This window comes from Ictidomys tridecemlineatus, chromosome 15 (assembly GCF_052094955.1).
Source record: "Ictidomys tridecemlineatus isolate mIctTri1 chromosome 15, mIctTri1.hap1, whole genome shotgun sequence".
NCBI classification, from domain to species: domain Eukaryota; kingdom Metazoa; phylum Chordata; class Mammalia; order Rodentia; family Sciuridae; genus Ictidomys; species Ictidomys tridecemlineatus.
This window is the reverse complement of record NC_135491.1, coordinates 5,523,417-5,538,934: the sequence shown is the minus strand read 5'-3', so window position 1 is coordinate 5,538,934 and position 15,518 is coordinate 5,523,417. Positions and strand designations below refer to the sequence as shown.

The 15,518-nt window shown below is 58.6% G+C and overlaps 1 protein-coding gene across 1 annotated transcript; it reads left to right on the top strand.

Moving 5' to 3' along the window:
- Window positions 1-8,861: 8,861 nt before the first annotated feature.
- On the top strand, window positions 8,862-14,491 carry LOC144370701 (sialic acid-binding Ig-like lectin 13). Its single transcript, XM_078031515.1, has 7 exons — window positions 8,862-9,483; window positions 9,668-9,940; window positions 10,159-10,206; window positions 12,007-12,264; window positions 12,573-12,666; window positions 13,001-13,079; window positions 13,330-14,491. The coding sequence occupies exons 1-6, from the start codon at window positions 9,048-9,050 to the stop codon at window positions 13,071-13,073; spliced, it is 1,182 nt and encodes a 393-aa protein (XP_077887641.1). The 5' UTR covers window positions 8,862-9,047; the 3' UTR covers window positions 13,074-13,079; window positions 13,330-14,491.
- Window positions 14,492-15,518: the final 1,027 nt, after the last annotated feature.

The following is a 15,518-nucleotide window of genomic DNA, read 5'->3' as shown; positions in this document are numbered from 1 at the left end:
TGTAGCTCTGGTGCCGCTCTACTAACGTTTTCCACCAACCCTTGCAGTCCGGGCTTCCGCTCTGCCTAACACTCCCATAATGCACTGCTCGGCTTCTCCTGTGCGCCTGCGCGCGGGCGTAACGCAGTGGTCTGTGGTGTTCCTGCGGCAGAAGGTTGTCGCGGGTGCATCCTCTTGAGGCGAGACAGCTTTGTCCTGATTTCTTGGTTTTGTGTAACACTATAGGCTACAGGAATTATAGAACATATGACTTGAACCCTTTGAGGTGGGGTTGCGGGGAAGGAGTGAAGGGGGTGCAGAGGCTGGGGACTTGTACGGGGCAGAACGCGCATACGCGTGGCAGAGTCTCGGAGGACGGGGACAGAGTGGGCCTGTGTTGGGGCGGGGGTAGTGGTGCGTGTGCACAGGTGAATGTGGAGAGAGAGTTGAGATGGTGGCTGCAATTGAGCCCCCCCCCCCCAGCAGACCTTGCACCGTGAAACGACTACCCTCTGGACCTGGGGTGGAGCTCAGGGTGGAGGACGGTGGGTGGGGCAGGTCTTGATGGGATCCCAAGATGCTGGAGACCCAAAACTGAGGGGTCCAAAGGCTTCCCTGGCCCGCCTTTCTGGAATCTCCGTCAGAACCTGAGTCTTCCCTCACAGTTCCCAGATGGATGAGTGTCTCTCCCTGTGAGGACCCTGGCAGGGCTCCCCAGTGCCATCACGATAAAGCCACCTTCCTCAGACTGTACTGCAGCCCTGCCCACCTTGCACCTCAACATGCCTTGCTCTCTGTAGGGTCACTGAAGCAACTGATGCCTGGTAGAGGGGACAGTGGTCTGGCCCGTCCCTGCCAGGTCTCCGTCTTTCTGTGGCCCTGGGGACTTTGGTCCATGCAGTGTCATCCTACATTTCTGAGGGTGGCCCTGCACTGGCCCTGAGGGAGGAACGTGGGGATGCAGAAAAGTAAAGGTACAGTGAGTCTCAAAGAGAAGCGTCCATGAGCCACTGGAATGCCAAACAAGCCCTCCTGAGCCACCAACTCAGGTCCTCAGCCCCTGCCCTGTCTCAAAGATGGACCCGAGGGCAATGCACAAGGGCCAGAGAAACAGCCCTGCTCCCCCCTAGTCCAGGCCCTAACGACTGTCCCAGTGTGAATATGGACACCCCAGACCAAGGTGTTGCTGTTTCCACTGGAGATGGCCCATGCTCCCCCTTGAATGTGAATTCTTTTCTTTATTCCTGAAGCTTCTCACCCTCAAGATGGCCTGCATTCTGTCTTGAACGTGTGTCTGCTGTCATTAATAAATCAGGGCCTCTGACTGGTCCTCCACCCAGCAGCTTCATGACCCGACTCTGTTCCCCAACCTCGAGAGTCGTCCTGGGGGGACTCCTTCCCTTGTCCTTCAAATGACTGGAGCATCCGTTGGATCATGGCCTGTGAGAGACCTTATGCTGTAGGACCTGACTCAGCTGCACTCTGATTTCAGACCCAGAGAAACCATGAGATTTGAAATATGTTTAAGATCCGTAGAGTCTTGTGGCATTTGTTTGGCAGAGTAGATAATAAGGTGGTCATAGTGCGAGCACTGATGATTTTGAGCTTTTTCCACATGCAGAACAATGCTGGGGACACTCCCAGGAGTCTTCTTATTCTTTAGGATTGTGGCCAAGTTCCCCTCTCATTAGAAGTTGTCACTGGTGGCCCCAGGAGGATCCTTTACTCTTGACTCAAGCTCCAAGACCACAGTAGTTAAGTGTCTGTGACAGGGGTCTAGTGCCTGGGTCCCAGATTTGTGAAGGCCTGGGCTAGCTCTGGTTTTGTTATGGGGAGTGGGAGTGGGGAGAAGATGGGAGGGTCCTGAACCCAAAATGGGGAGTTGGGGGTCCACAGATGGTTCATTCCTAATCTTATCCTCTCTGAGGATCCAGAAGTTAGAGCGCTGAGGACCTACTGTCTGTATGTTCATTCACTGTGCCTGTGGGAGGGCTGTCACAGAGCACAGCCGACACTCAGGAAAGGGGAAAGTCACCTGGTCTCTCCTGGATCCCCTGAAACTGTTGAATTAGCATAAACTGCACCAGCAAAGTCTAGTGAGAAGCACCTTTTAAAGAACCCTGCTGGAAGACCGTCCTAAGGAAGAGTGACCCCACTTCTTGGTATTATGATGATCAAACTCTGGAATAGATGGCCCCTCACTCATGAGTCCTTGTCACTCAGTTGTCCCCCTCTGTGCCCATGGCCCATCTCCCTGAATCCTTCTCTCTTAGGTTTGGGATTTTCAACCTTAGGCCCCATGGGGTTTCCTGGAGACGCAGTGTTCCTAAAGGAGCAGGGACAACAGGAGAGTCCACGATGGACCAGGAAGGGGACGGCAGCTTTCCAGATCCCAGCCCATGGGCGAGGCCTGCGTGTTCCCAGATCCTTCCTGTCAGACAGGCCAGACCTTCCCGCCCACTCTCCTGGCCTGAGCTGGGTCCCCTGCCATGGGCCCTGAGTCCTCTGCAGGGCTGGGTGGGTTTTAAGCCCAGGCCCCACCAACGCTGCTCAGCACCGTGGACAGCACCGCCCAGGGCCTGGGACTCTCCAGGTCCCTGTCTTGGGAGGACAGTTTCACTGTGTGCTGAGCCACCTCCATGGGCCTCCAGACAGATGGGGTCAGGGTCAGGTTGGAAGGAGAAGGTTGACCCCAGGTCAGAAAGAGCAGGGCGCTGGCAGCCATCTCCAGGTCTCACTCTGTACCTGGGAAGGTGACATCAGGCACCACGCACGCTGTGTTCTGGGGCCGGTGAGTGGAGGAACTGTCCAGCTGGATGTCTCCTAGGAGTGGGGCCAGGGCTCCAGGACCCTGAGAGCAACTGGGACCCCAGGGAGAGTTGAGGGTTAGGGACACTGAGGGCCTGGTTCCTGGGGACAGACGTAGGAGAGGGAGCCCAGACTCCACCTTCTGTGCTGACTCTGGCTGTAGATGGAGGGGGGCAGCATCCATGGCCGCACCCCCACCCTGAGCAGGAACTTGCATCTCGTCCCAGACCTGCTCTCCCGGCACCACCGCCTTCAGTGACGTTCCAAGTAAGAAGGAAAGGGTGGGTCTCCGCCACCCCATGGCAGGGCCAGAGCCCCCGCTCACATGGGGAAGGCTGGGGTCAGAGATGGGAAGTCCTTGTTCTCCTGCAGGCAGGTTCCTGACCCACGACACCTTGATCAGCCCGTGACCAACTCAGGAGCTCTGCTGAAGTCCTCTCAGGTGTCACACGCTGAGCTTGGGGGAGCCTGCGGGGGGGGGGGCTGCAGGGCAGGGACCTCAGCACCCAGTGCTCTGAGGGAGATGCTGGTGGGAATCCCAGGGGACTGTCCTCTGCCACCTGAACGTTCCCTTGGTAACACTCTACTGTCCTTACCCCACTCTGAGGCTCTGTTGCATTCTAGATTTGTTGTCCCCCATAAATCTGTGGCTTTAATGGTCTACCTCTGTGTCACCTACAGTGGGCACAGCCACCCCAGGGTTCTCAGGTTACAGATGTGAATGGGGTCATGGGATGTTTGGGGACAGGAATCTCGTCTATGACAATACCTGGTAACATGCAGCCTGGCTCCTACTTGCTTTGTAACTCTATGTCATCTGCTCTGGCTGGAATGTGTCCCCCAAAGTCCACATGGGGAAATGTGGTCCCAAAGCCACAGGAGGAGGGACCTTTGGGAGTTGAGTAGGATTAGATGAGCTCATGGGGGTGGGGACCCCTGATGGCATTTGTGGCTTTGTCAGAAGAGACCTGGGCTGGCGTGCTTGCCCCACCCCACCCTGTGGTGCCCTCTGCCAGGTTATGACACAGCAGGGAGCACCCCCAGGGAAGAAGATGGGGCTCCACGCTCTTCATGTGGAGCCTCCAGAGCCATGAGGCAAATGAACTTCTGCTCTTTATAAATCACCAGACTCAGCTGCTTCATTATAGCATCAGAGAAGAGCCTGACTCTGTAGTGTCCCCCGCCTCATACACACACACACACACACACACACACACACACACACACACACCTAACTAGGCACTGGGCATTCTGAGTACTGAGATGGACCTACCCTGCCCTCTTTCCTGGGAGGATGGGGCACTGTGAATAGGACCCTAGAGGTCAGGTCAGAGGTCCTAGGTCACTGTCTTGGTAAAAGTGAAATATCAGGGACGACATCTTCCCTGGTTGTTCTCATGTTGCTGTCCATTTCAGTCTTGGCCACTTGGGTCCACCTGGGCCACCAGTGCTTGCCCCAGCACTCAGTGATCCCTCTCCCAGTGGCTGTCCCCAGTTCCCTCCCTCTGGCCTGGATGTAAGGAGCCATTGTGTCACACCAGTGAGATGACCAACAGATCCTGGTGACCTGTGACCCATCCTTGTAATAGCCCAGGCTTCCTGACCCTCCCAGCCCTGTGGCTGCTTCTCCTTCCACCTGGTCCTGGGTCCACTTTAGCCTGGAGCATGTAGAGCAGAGGATTCTGGGAATGCAGTTCTGGCCTGGCCAGGCTGACCGAGTGGAGACCTCCAGAGGGTCTTCACCCAGGGCTCCTCGTGGCCAGCTAAGAGCAGTCCTCTCAGATCAGTGAGCAAGAAGAGCAGCCCAGTGCAGGCCCTCCTTCTCCCTCAGCTGTGCCCCGTGGCCTGCTGTTCCAGGCAGGTACTGCTGCCCCTCAGCCCCAGGACTCATTGGATTGTACGTCCCCTGCTGTGGGTGGGCGGGACCCCAGCTGGGCACTGTGGCTGGTAGTTGGCCCTGGGCTCTCTCAGGCAGCTGCACTGAGATGGTGGCCTCTGTCAGGGTGGGACATGTGACATCTTGGTGCTCCTCAACGTGGGTCTCTGTCCAGCAGGGGCCCAGGATGCCCAGGTGCCCAGGGATCCATGGGGTGGGGTGGAGGCTGCCTGACCTCCTCAGTCTCAGAACTTCTCAGCCTCCACGTTCTATGGCCAGAGCAGCCCTGGGCTCCAGTCACCCCAAGAGGAGGGGCTGTGGGAAGGGGATAACCCTCTAGTGACCGAGGAACCCCTTGTCCTGTGGGTGGGGTCTGGGTTGTGTCTGGAGACTGTTTCCCACAGCGGCTCACCCACCTGCACACCAGCTGCCCCGTCCCCCTGCCAAGAACAATCCCCCTCTCGGTCACGGGTGTAGGGAGGTGAAATGGGGACAGAGCCAGCAGCCTGGGGTGGTCCATAGGGCATTCCTGAGGGTGCACAGGACAGAAGCCGAGATCTGTCCCCCTGTCTGAGTGTCTCCTTCCAGGTGGACCTGGGCTCTCCCTGGCGCACCTGACGTGCTGACCCCTGACTGCAGACTCTTGGTCCGGCTCCTGCACAGAGCTGTGGGCATCTCCTGGGTCAGAACCCACTCTCATGGCACCACGGACAGCACCCCAAGGCCTCCCATCCCCAAGCCAGAGCCAGTCCTGAGCAGAGGCAGTGCCCACTCTGAGCAGCGCCCTTTTCCCTGCTGGGCAGAGCGGGAGTGGACACAGACGGAGCACAGACTCACTGCTGGCTGAGGACCTCAGCAGAGGGGGCTTCAGAGGTGTGGGGAACTCAGCCAGGGATGGCCTTTGTCTCAGCGTCCCCTGGGTCACCCATGTCCCTCAGGTCTGCCCGACGTCCCCACCATGTCCCTCTGCCTGTGTCCCCTGAGAGTTCACCTTCCTCTCCAGAAGAGCAAGATCCCCTCCACCCCCAGCTGGTGCCCATCTCAGCCACCTGCCCTGTGGCACTGGCATTGTCTGGGGACTTGTGTGTCCCCAACCAGACGTTGCTGTCCCTCAAGGAAACCACTGGACCTGTCCTCTTCACCCCTCAGCTGCAGACCTCAGGGCCCAGTGTGAATGGGCACCACCTGGCTGTGGCATGAATGCAGCTTCTCCTTGTCCCCTGGACAGACTGGACAGTCCTTCCCTCCCCATCTGGCGGGACTTCTCCTCCCCAGCCCCGTCAGCCCTGGTGGACAACGTTTGATGAGGTGCTGCCCCAGACAAGAGGCAAGAGGGGACCCACCTGCCTTCTGAGTCCTTGGGCTGTGGGGGAGGCCATCACCTGGGGCTTGTGCACAGCAGAGATCTGCTCCTCACAGTTCTGGACGCCCACAGCCCAGGGGCTGGCAGACCCCATGTCTGGGGAGGCCAGTGTCCTCCTCGACCCTGCCTCCTCCTTGTGTCCTCCTGTGGCAGAGGGGCAAAGGAGCTCCCTTGGGTCCCTTCTGTAAGGGACACTAATCTCATTCATCAGGGCTCTGCCCCAGGACCAATCACTTCCCAAAGTCCCCACCTCCTGTGACCCTCCCCTTAGCAGTTAGGATGTCACCATGTGGATTTTGGAGGGACACAGCATTCAGCCCAGAGCACTCACCACTCTGACCTGGGTGTCTTCTTCTGAAATTGGGGAAGTGGAACAAGAGGGCTTCTCCAGCTCTCTCACAAGTTCCTCTCTTACATGCAGATTCTCTGTGGCTTCCCCAGGTCTCTCCTTCCTGTTCTTCTGTTTTTCTTTGTAAAACTGAAGGGTCCTGAGCAGCCCTTCTGACCAATTGTCTCTGCAGTTGCTCCTGCTGGGAGGGTGTCTGGGCAGCGGGGGGCCTAGGAGTGCTGCAGGTGGGACTGCAGCTGGCAATGCAGGGGGTGGTGGTGGTGGGGGCTGCGTGTGGATCCCTGTTCCCTTCCAGCCATCACAGGGCACGACTCCTCCCCAGGTTTTGGAAGCTAGTTCTGGGGATACCATGGAATGGACAGGTCCATGGGGCTGAGTGGACGAACACAGACCAGCTTTCTGTGTGCACAGAGTCTTTGGAGGGAGCCATGGTGTTGGAGTGTTAGGGTGGCCTTAGACCTGAGCCTAGGCAACTCCACTTTAAAAACTCCAGTTTAACCTGCAGTCTCACCAGCATGCCCACAGGGCCCTCCAGGGTGGCCTCAAACAAGTCACCTCCCCTCACCCTGATAAACAGAGTGAAGCCCCTGGCAGGCTGTCCTGGCCTGATAAGAGGGACAGGCGAGGAGATCAGGTGGAGACCAAGGGACCGGATGTTTCTGACCCCAGGGTAAACGATGTCACTGAGAAATCTGGTGGTAGCTGATAAGGATTGAAAGGGGGGTCAAACCCCCCAAATTTAGTATAAATAATAGAGCAAATGATCAGGGATTCAGCCAGCCGAAACAGGGGTGCACTGGAGCTGGAGAGCCTGACGAGGACCTGACTCCCATCACCTGCCGTCGCTCCTGATCCTCTGTGTGATCCTCACCGGTTCCACACTCTACCTTAGTGAGAGCCACAACTCCTCCCTAGGCCCCCCTCCTCACTGTGGTCCACTCCTCGCCTTGGTTCCGGACCTGGTCACCGCGGTCTGAGTGAGTGGGCGTCTGCTGGACGGAAAGCCTAAGGCTGGAGACTTCTGAACTTAGCCCGCAGAGGGGATGTCTGGAAGGAGCCTGGTGATGAAGTGTGTTGCAGACCCTACAATGAACCTCGAGTTGTTTGCTGTGAATCCACTGTGTCTGTTGCAGGGCCTGGCGTTAGGGATTGTCGTTTTCTTCATTAAGAACCTCTAGAGTGAAGCTGTATTGAGTGATTTGAGGGAATATAGCATTGAAAAGGGGCAGAAGTGTGTGAACATTCTTTATTTCTCCCCTCGACTGCGTATGTCACAATTTTGCCCCCTTGCGACATCGAGACGGTGAGCTCAGATGGAGAACTGCAGAGGAAGGCCAGGGGCTGCCCTGAGAGAGAGCAGGGGTGGCCACGGGGAGCAGGACAAGTGGTTTTCCCTGGGTGCTGTGTGGCCTGTCCTGGAGGACACTCATTTGGCCCTAATACATGGAGTTTTTTTTTTTTTTTTTTTTTTTTTTTTTAAGCTATAGATGAGGATCACACCCACTGCCTCACACACGCGAGGCAAATGCTTTACCATTGAGCTACAGCCCAGCCCCACGTGGAGCTGTTCTTTTGCGCACATTTACCCACATGACACATCTTTCATGTCTTCCCCAGAAAAAGGTTTCAAGAAAAATTGACACGAGTCACAGGAGGCTCCCCCTCCCAGGACTCCCCAGGACCTGCCCCAGCTACAGGTAACTATACTCAGGCGCATGCTGCTGCTCACATGAAATCCTGGCCACCCCCAGGGTGGACCGTCCACACTGGCATTATTTGCTGGGTGCCATCTGTTCCCTGGGACTCCTAGGAGCAGAACCAAACAATCACTAGAGTCCACCAGATCTACGATGCTCTGGAGTAACCAGGCAGCAGAGAGCATGGCGGTGAGGGAGTCGTCCTGGTGGCTGGTGATTGAGGAAACGTTTTGCACCTTTAAAAATCTGCCTCTTCCCTTCCCACTGTCTTCCAGGCCAGTCCCACCTCATGAGGCCTCAGCCTGGGTCTCTGTCCCTCAGGTCACCTGCCAGCCGGGTCCCTCTGTGTCCTTGGTGTTTTACCATAGAGAACTCAGCCCTGTGTCTCCTCTGCACAGTCCCCTGGGACCAATGTCCAGCCAGGGCAGGAGCAGCCCTCCACGCTGCCCAGTGGATCCCACTATTGCCCAGGTGCCTGAGGACTTAGTGTCTCTCCCCAAGGTCGTAACTTCTTGGGGACACTGTCCAGGTCTGCTGTGCAGAGAGGGTGTCACACTGTGTGGCTGCTGAGGTAGGGAGGAGAGGGGACCTGCTCACCCCAGTGGCCTCCCTCGTCTCCTGGTCCTACAATCGTCAATGGCCCTGGGGTCACTCAGGGCTCTGGTTAGAGGAAGCCCATGAGTGACATTGCAGAAAAGTCTCCCAAGAGGAAAGATGTCAAAGGGAGGGAGGAGACAGGGTGACACAGGGAGGATCCCTGTCCTCTCTGTCCTCAGGGCTGCAGGCTGGATGTGGTGGTGGGGGCTGGTCTCCAAGGGCAGAGGCTGCCCTGGCAGAGGCTGGCTGAGGCTCCTCCTCTAGGAGGCCACCGTCCCCTCTGTCCCCTTCCCGTGGGCCTCCTCCTGTGGGCTCTTAGTTCCTCAGAGAGGAGCTCTGGGGGCAGACTTCCCCTGCGGCCCTGCAGCCCCGGCCGACATGCTGCTGCTGCTGCTGCTGCTGCCCCTGCTGCGGGGCTGTGGGCGGGTGGAGGGCCAGGGGGGTTATGACCTGCCGGGTTACACCCTGCAGGTGCCCAGGGAGGTGACAGTGCAGGAGGGCCTGTGTGTCCATGTGCCCTGCCAATTCTCCTACCCCTGGAGCAGCTGGACTAACAGGGACCCAGCTCATGGCTACTGGTTCCGGCGACGGGACAAGAGCACGGATGCTCCAGTGGCCACCAACAACCCTGACAGGAAGGTGCGGGAGGAGACCCAGGGCCGGTTCCAGCTCCTTGGGGACCCAAGAACCGACAACTGCTCCCTGAGCATCAGAGACGCCAGGAAGACAGACGCAGGGTCCTACTACTTTCGGGTGGAGAGAGGACACTTGAAATACAGTTACCTAAATGACATGGTCTCAGTTCAAGTGACAGGTAAGACTCCAGCTCCAGGGAGCCTCAGGAAGGTCACGGGGCAGAGCTGGGTGGGACCCTGCCCTGGGGGAGCTGGGGTCAAGCATTAGGGGCTCAGGGAGCAGCTGGGTCAGAGCCTGAGCTTCTCTAGGGCCCCACCTCCCACCCTCCCTCCTGACCCTGCCTGTCCCCCTCTGCTCACCAGCCCTGACCCCTGACATCCTCGTCCCTGGGACCCTGGAGTCTGGCCGTCCCAGCGACCTGACCTGCTCTGTGCCCTGGGCCTGTGAGCAGGGGACGCCCCCCACCTTCTCCTGGGAAGGGCCCTCTGTGTCCTCCCTGGGCCCCAACATCACCCACTCCTCGGTGCTCACCCTCACCCCGCGGCCCCAGGACCATGGCACCAACCTCACCTGCCAGGTGACCCTTCCTGGGGCCCTTGTGACCAGGACAAAGACCGTCCACCTGAACGTCTCATGTGAGAGCTGGGCTGGGACACCTGGGGCTCTGATGGGGCTGGTCCCTGAGGGAGAGGGAGAGGGGTCAGACCCTGGACACTGGGTGCTGGGTCCCGAAATCATGTGGGGGCTGGGCCAGGAGGATGCAGCCTCCACCCCTCCCCACCATGAGGCTCCTGGGACAGAGGCTGATGTCCCCAGCCTCCCACTGACAGGTCTGCGTGTCTCCCTGCCCCAGACTCTCCACAGAACCTGAGTGTAACTGTGTCCCCAGGAGCTGGCCCAGGTAGGGAGGGGCCTCGCTGGGGCTGGGGGCAGGGCCTCTTCAGCTCAGGGCAGGGCTGGGTCCCCTCACCCTGGACTCACCTGGTGACAGAACCCCATGTTGCAGAAACCAATGACCCCTCCTCATGGCTGCCTTGAGCACCTGTCCCCACCCTCCTGGGCTCCCTAGACTCCAGCGCCTGCCCCTCACCCCCACAGGGACAGGGTGACACTCTCACAGCAGAACTGGGCTTCCCAGGCCCCCTCCCAGCCTCCTCCTGGACCCGCCTCCAGCCTCCTCTTCTTATTCCCCAACAGCTTTGCTCTAAGTGCTTGTGGGAGGAGGCACAGTCCAGGGCACACACAGAGCAGTCTGTCCCCAGAGCCTAGGTCCCTCCCAGAAGTGACCAGTGTCCATGCAGGATGCACTGAGGCTTGGACTGTGCACCTGAGGACTGAGAGGTCACTGCATGTCAGTAGCACTCAGGGTCCTCGTTCTCGGTGGTGAGGGTGTCCCACTGCCCAGATGGACCCTGGCCTGTGGGCGTCCTCTGACAACCAAATTGGTCCATGCGCCCAGCCCTCGTCATCTCCCAACAGGACTGTGCAGGGAACAGTCCCCTGTGTCCCTCCCGCGTGGTCAGTGGCGTACATTCCTAACCACAGGAGCTGGCTCGTCCGTCCCTGTGACCTGGAGGAGAGGCTGAGGGTCTCCAGGGAGTCCCTTCCCAGCTCCGAGGGGGAGAGCGGGGCCGAGGCCTCTCTGCCCGTGTTGGTGACGCCTGGGTGGCGTGTTCTGCATGGGCACTGTCTTCCCAGGAGGAGGCCTCTTCCCAGGGGCAGTTCCGGGGACTCCCGTCCACTCTGCTCAGTGCCCAGGTGACGTCCTGTTTGACTGTTGGTTCTGGGAGCTCTGTCCAGGCCTGAGGGCCCTCCTCCTCACACCAGGCCTGGCCTTTCCCTTGGAGCTCGCTGCCTGCACAGGGAGCGGGTGGAGGTCTGCCCTGCGTCATAGTCACCAGGCTCTGTGGCAGCTCTGGTGTCCCTCTGAGTTCCCAAGAACAAGCTCCTCCCCTGACCTCCGAGGCCCTGTGTGAGTGCCCCCACCTCCCTGCACACCCTCCCGCCTGCCCTGCAGGTCCTGGGCTCTCCCTGGTGCACTCTGCCCTGGTCCTTGGGCGCTCTCTGTTCCCCTTGGGGAGCCCCTTCCTCCTCCCACCATCTTTGCCAAACTTGACCTTCACTGGGTACTTTGTGTGTAAGGAAGCCACGCCTCCTCCAGGGAGCCCTCCTGACCACATCCTCTCCCTGTCTCATTTACATTGCTGTCCCCATCACTTGTCACATGGCCGTAGGGACACCTGCTCCTGGGTCCCCAGTCCATCAGACTCTGAGTGCCTGGGAGTGAGCCCCTCTTAGAAACAGGCTGATAAACCAGAGGCTGGCGTCAGGTGAGGATGTGGTACAGGGCAAGAGACCCCAGGAAAGTCTGGCATCTGAAGTGTCACCGAGGGCCCCTGGGGACCTGGAATCTAGGGCTGGACTCACAACTTGCCTGAGGATCCTGTGGAGCCCAAGATGCTTCCTCTGAGAGAGCTGGGGCCTGAGTCCAGGGGCCAGAGCCCATCAGGACAGAGATGGATCTACACCACCCAGGGAGGGGGGGCTGAGTCAGGGCCCAGGGTTGTGCTCTCCATCTCTGGGTCTCCGTTCTCCCAGTCTACGTGTCTGTCCCTGAATTGACCCCTCTGCAGTCTCCTGTGTTCTTCCTCTTTTCTTTTGCTCTCTTTGTCACTCTGACCCTCTGTCTCTTTCTCCACAGAATCTACAACCCTGGGGAATGGCTCATCTCTTTCCGTCCTGGAGGGTCAATCTCTGCGTCTGCTCTGTGTCGTCGACAGCCATCCCCCTGCCAGGCTGAGCTGGTCCTGGGGGAACCTGACTCAGTATCCCTGGCAGACCATGGACCCTGGGGTGCTGGAGCTGTCTGCAGAGCACCTCAGGGGTGGAGGGGAATTCACCTGCCATGCGCAGAACCCTCTGGGCTCCCAGCACATCTCCCTGAGCCTGTCACCGCAGAGTGAGTGTCCTGGGTCAGCTCACCTGACCCCAGCCCAGGAAGGACCTGCAGGTCCCAGGCCTCTGAGCAAATGCCCACGTGCCCAGCAGGGGGCATGAGGGTCCTCTGCTCAGCCTCAGGTCAGCTGTGAGGCTGGACGGTGCTTGGGGTCCTGCTGCTGGGCAGTCAGGGCCTGGGGGAGGCCTGGGCTGATGGCCCCAGACTAGGGATGGAGGAGGCCTGGAGGAGCCATGTCCATGGCCTCAGGTGGAGGAGGGACCTGGGTTGTGGATTAGCAGGTGACTCTGGCCTCGTCCACTTTTCTGCAGGGAGGCCAGGGCCCATGGCCCAGGTGGTCCTGGTGGCCATCGGGGAGGTGGCTGTCAAGATCCTGCTCCTCGGCCTCTGCCTCATCTTGCTCAGGTCAGCGCTGCCCAGGGCTGGAGAGGAGGTGTGGGCAGGGCAGGCACCTGGCACTGAATCCCAGAGTCCAGCAAAGGGGACTCAAAGTGGTCAAGAGCACTGGTGCCTGGCAGGGGCTAGTGGGTGCTGAGGACTCTGCCTGGGCCATGGGCCATCGCTGTCTGTCCCCAGTTCTGGCCCAATGTGGGGGGGGAGCGGGTGTCAGCAAAGAGGTCTTCAGGCCAGGCCTCCTGGGCCTCCGTCAGTCACCTCCAGCCCCTGACAGGGCACAGGGCAGGGACCACTGCCCACTGCACCAAGCTGCCCCCCTGAAGGCCCTGGTCTCTTCCCTCAGAGTGAGGTCCCCCAGGAAGAGGGCAGCTAGGCCAGCAATGGGCGAGGAGCTTGGAAACGCTGTCACCAGGTAGTCCCAGGTCAGTGACGCAGCGTCTCAGCCTCCCACATCCCCAGGGACCCCTCTCTGGTCAAGGCCCCAGGTTGGCCACCTCCCCATGGCCACAGGTGAGCTGCCCGTCCCCATCCTGAAGCCCCCCTTCCTGCTGGGTCCCATATGGATAGTGGCTCAGGGCCCTTCTCTACAGCAGAGCCAGGAGGGTCCCCACCTCGACCTTGCTGTACCTCCCTGGCACCGCAGTCACCACCTGGCCTTTCTTTCCTTCTAAGCCTGGCCTCCCTGATGTCTGTCCCCCTACCCCTGGACACTCCTGGTCCTCGTCTCCCCTGATCACGGGATCCGCCTCAGCTCCCACCATCTGTCCCCAGCACCAGCGTCCAGCATCGCCCACTTCCTCCATGGCTTGACCAGCTGCGTGTCCCCTCCATGGACAGTGACAGGGAACAGGGGACCATGGAGGAGAGAGCCTCCCAGGGCCGTGCTGTGGACTCTCCCCAGAGCCGTCCTCCCTCCTCTGCAGACCCCCACACCCTCAGGGCCAGGCTGCTGGGGTCCGAGACTTGGCAGGCGCAGACCCTGCTCCCGACACGCAGCTCCACCCCCTCCTGCCTCTGCACGATTTGGTCACCTCCTGGCCTTGGTGTTGCCTGGCCTACGACTCCCAGAATGCAACAGTCCTCGGGGAGCCTGAGGCTGGGGGATTCCCTCCAACCCTGTGGTCCAGGCTTCCACTTGGCCTGAGGCTCCAAGGGCACTGCTGGGCGTCTCTTCTGCGCCTGCGCCAGGGTGCGAGAGGACCGTGGTGTGGATGAGGCAGAGGGCTGTCGCTGGTGGATCGCCTGGAGGGGAAACGGCTTTGTCCCGATTTCCTGGTTTTGTGGTCACTATAGGCTACAGGAATTATAGAACATAGGATTTGCACCCTTCGAGGTGGGTGATAACGCAGCCTAATTCCCTCTTAAGATGGGGAGCCATCACGTCACTAAGGCATGAAAAGTTAACTTCAGCTTTACTATGAATCACTGCGATTTCTGAACTTACTTGGAATGCCTGCCCGTGCCTTGACCTCACCCACGCCTGGCTTTCCCCCACCAGATAACAACCCTCTCTGAGACTTTAGTGACACCTCATAACTCTTGGCCTTCCCTGGCCAGATAAGGACCCTCTCTGAAGCTCTAATGGTGCCTTATGAATTCTGATGCTGGAATCCAATTTACTCCCTAAGTGCTCAACCATTAACCTACTGCTTGCCTCTGTCTTATGCTTGTCAAAATCCTGCTATCTGTAAGTTCTGCAGACACCCCCCTTTTTGTAACTTTCTGTACTGTAAAGCTGCGCTCCTCAGAGCTGCGGGCTGTCTTCTGTTCCCAGGGTTTTCAGGAAACAGCCCTGGCTGGTCGGAATTACAGGATTGCTTTAATTTGATGTCAATTGGAGTTGGTGGCCTTTCTTTGCATCGTGGTCTAACAGTGGGGTTGCAGGGAGAGAGTGAAGCGAGAATGGGGGGGGGTGCAGAGGCTGGGGACTTGTACGGGGCAGAACGCACATGCGCAGGGCAGAGTCTCAGAGGATGGGGACACAGTGGGTCTGTGCTGGCCCTGGGGGTGGTAGTGGTGCGTGTGCACAGGTGAGTGTGGGAGAGAGCTGCGATGGTGGGTGCAGTTGAGGTCCATGGTGGGTGCACTTGAGGTCCTCCGTGCAGACCTCGGGCAGTGAGACGACTACCCTCTGCTTTACCATGGACCTGGGGTGGAGCTCAGGGTGGAGGACGGTGGGTGGGGCAGGTCTTGATGGGATCCCAAGATGCTAGAGACCCAAAACTGTGAGTCAAAAGGCTTCCCTGGCCCTCCTTTCTGGAATCTCCGTCAGAACCTGAGTCTTCCCTCAGAGTTCCCAGATGGATGAGTGTCTCTCCCTGTGAGGACCCTGGCAGGGCTCCCCAGTGCTATCACGATAAAGCCACCTTCCTCAGACTGTACTGCAGCCCTGCCCACCTTGCACCTCAACATGCCTTGCTCTCTGTAGGGTCACTACATTTCTGAGGGTGGCCCTGAGGGAGGAACATGGGGATGCAGAAAAGGAAAGGTATAGTGAGTCTCAAAAGAGAAGCGTCCATGAGCCACTGGAATGCCAAACAAGCCCTCCTGAGCCACCAACTCAGGTCCTCAGCCCCCTGCCCTGTCTGCAAAGATGGACTTTTAGGGTTACAGATGTCCTTCCCCTTAAGATACAGTTTAATAATTTAAAATCATCTGATCTTGCAAAATTATTTTACTAGTATGACCTGTGTCTAATAGAGAAATCTTTAATTCTGTTACTTAGGGCTGGATAACCATACTAGCAAACACTAAGCCTAACTGTGTAGGTTAGGAATATCTGTAGGCCTCAAACTAAAAACTACTCTGGCAGTTCCTTTTGATAGTTATCAGGCATTCCCACCTAAGAATCTCTTTTGCAG

What these genes read in the sequence shown, in the direction of transcription:
- LOC144370701 (XM_078031515.1), top strand. Translation starts at nt 9,048, where the DNA reads ATGCTGCTGCTGCTGCTGCTGCTGCCCCTGCTGCGGGGCTGTGGGCGG. An exon ending in CGTCCACCTGAACGTCTCAT is followed by an intron (nt 9,941 to 10,158) that starts GTGAGAGCTGGG and finishes TCCCTGCCCCAG; the next exon opens with ACTCTCCACAGAACCTGAGT. An exon ending in GTCCCCAGGAGCTGGCCCAG is followed by an intron (nt 10,207 to 12,006) that starts GTAGGGAGGGGC and finishes CTTTCTCCACAG; the next exon opens with AATCTACAACCCTGGGGAAT.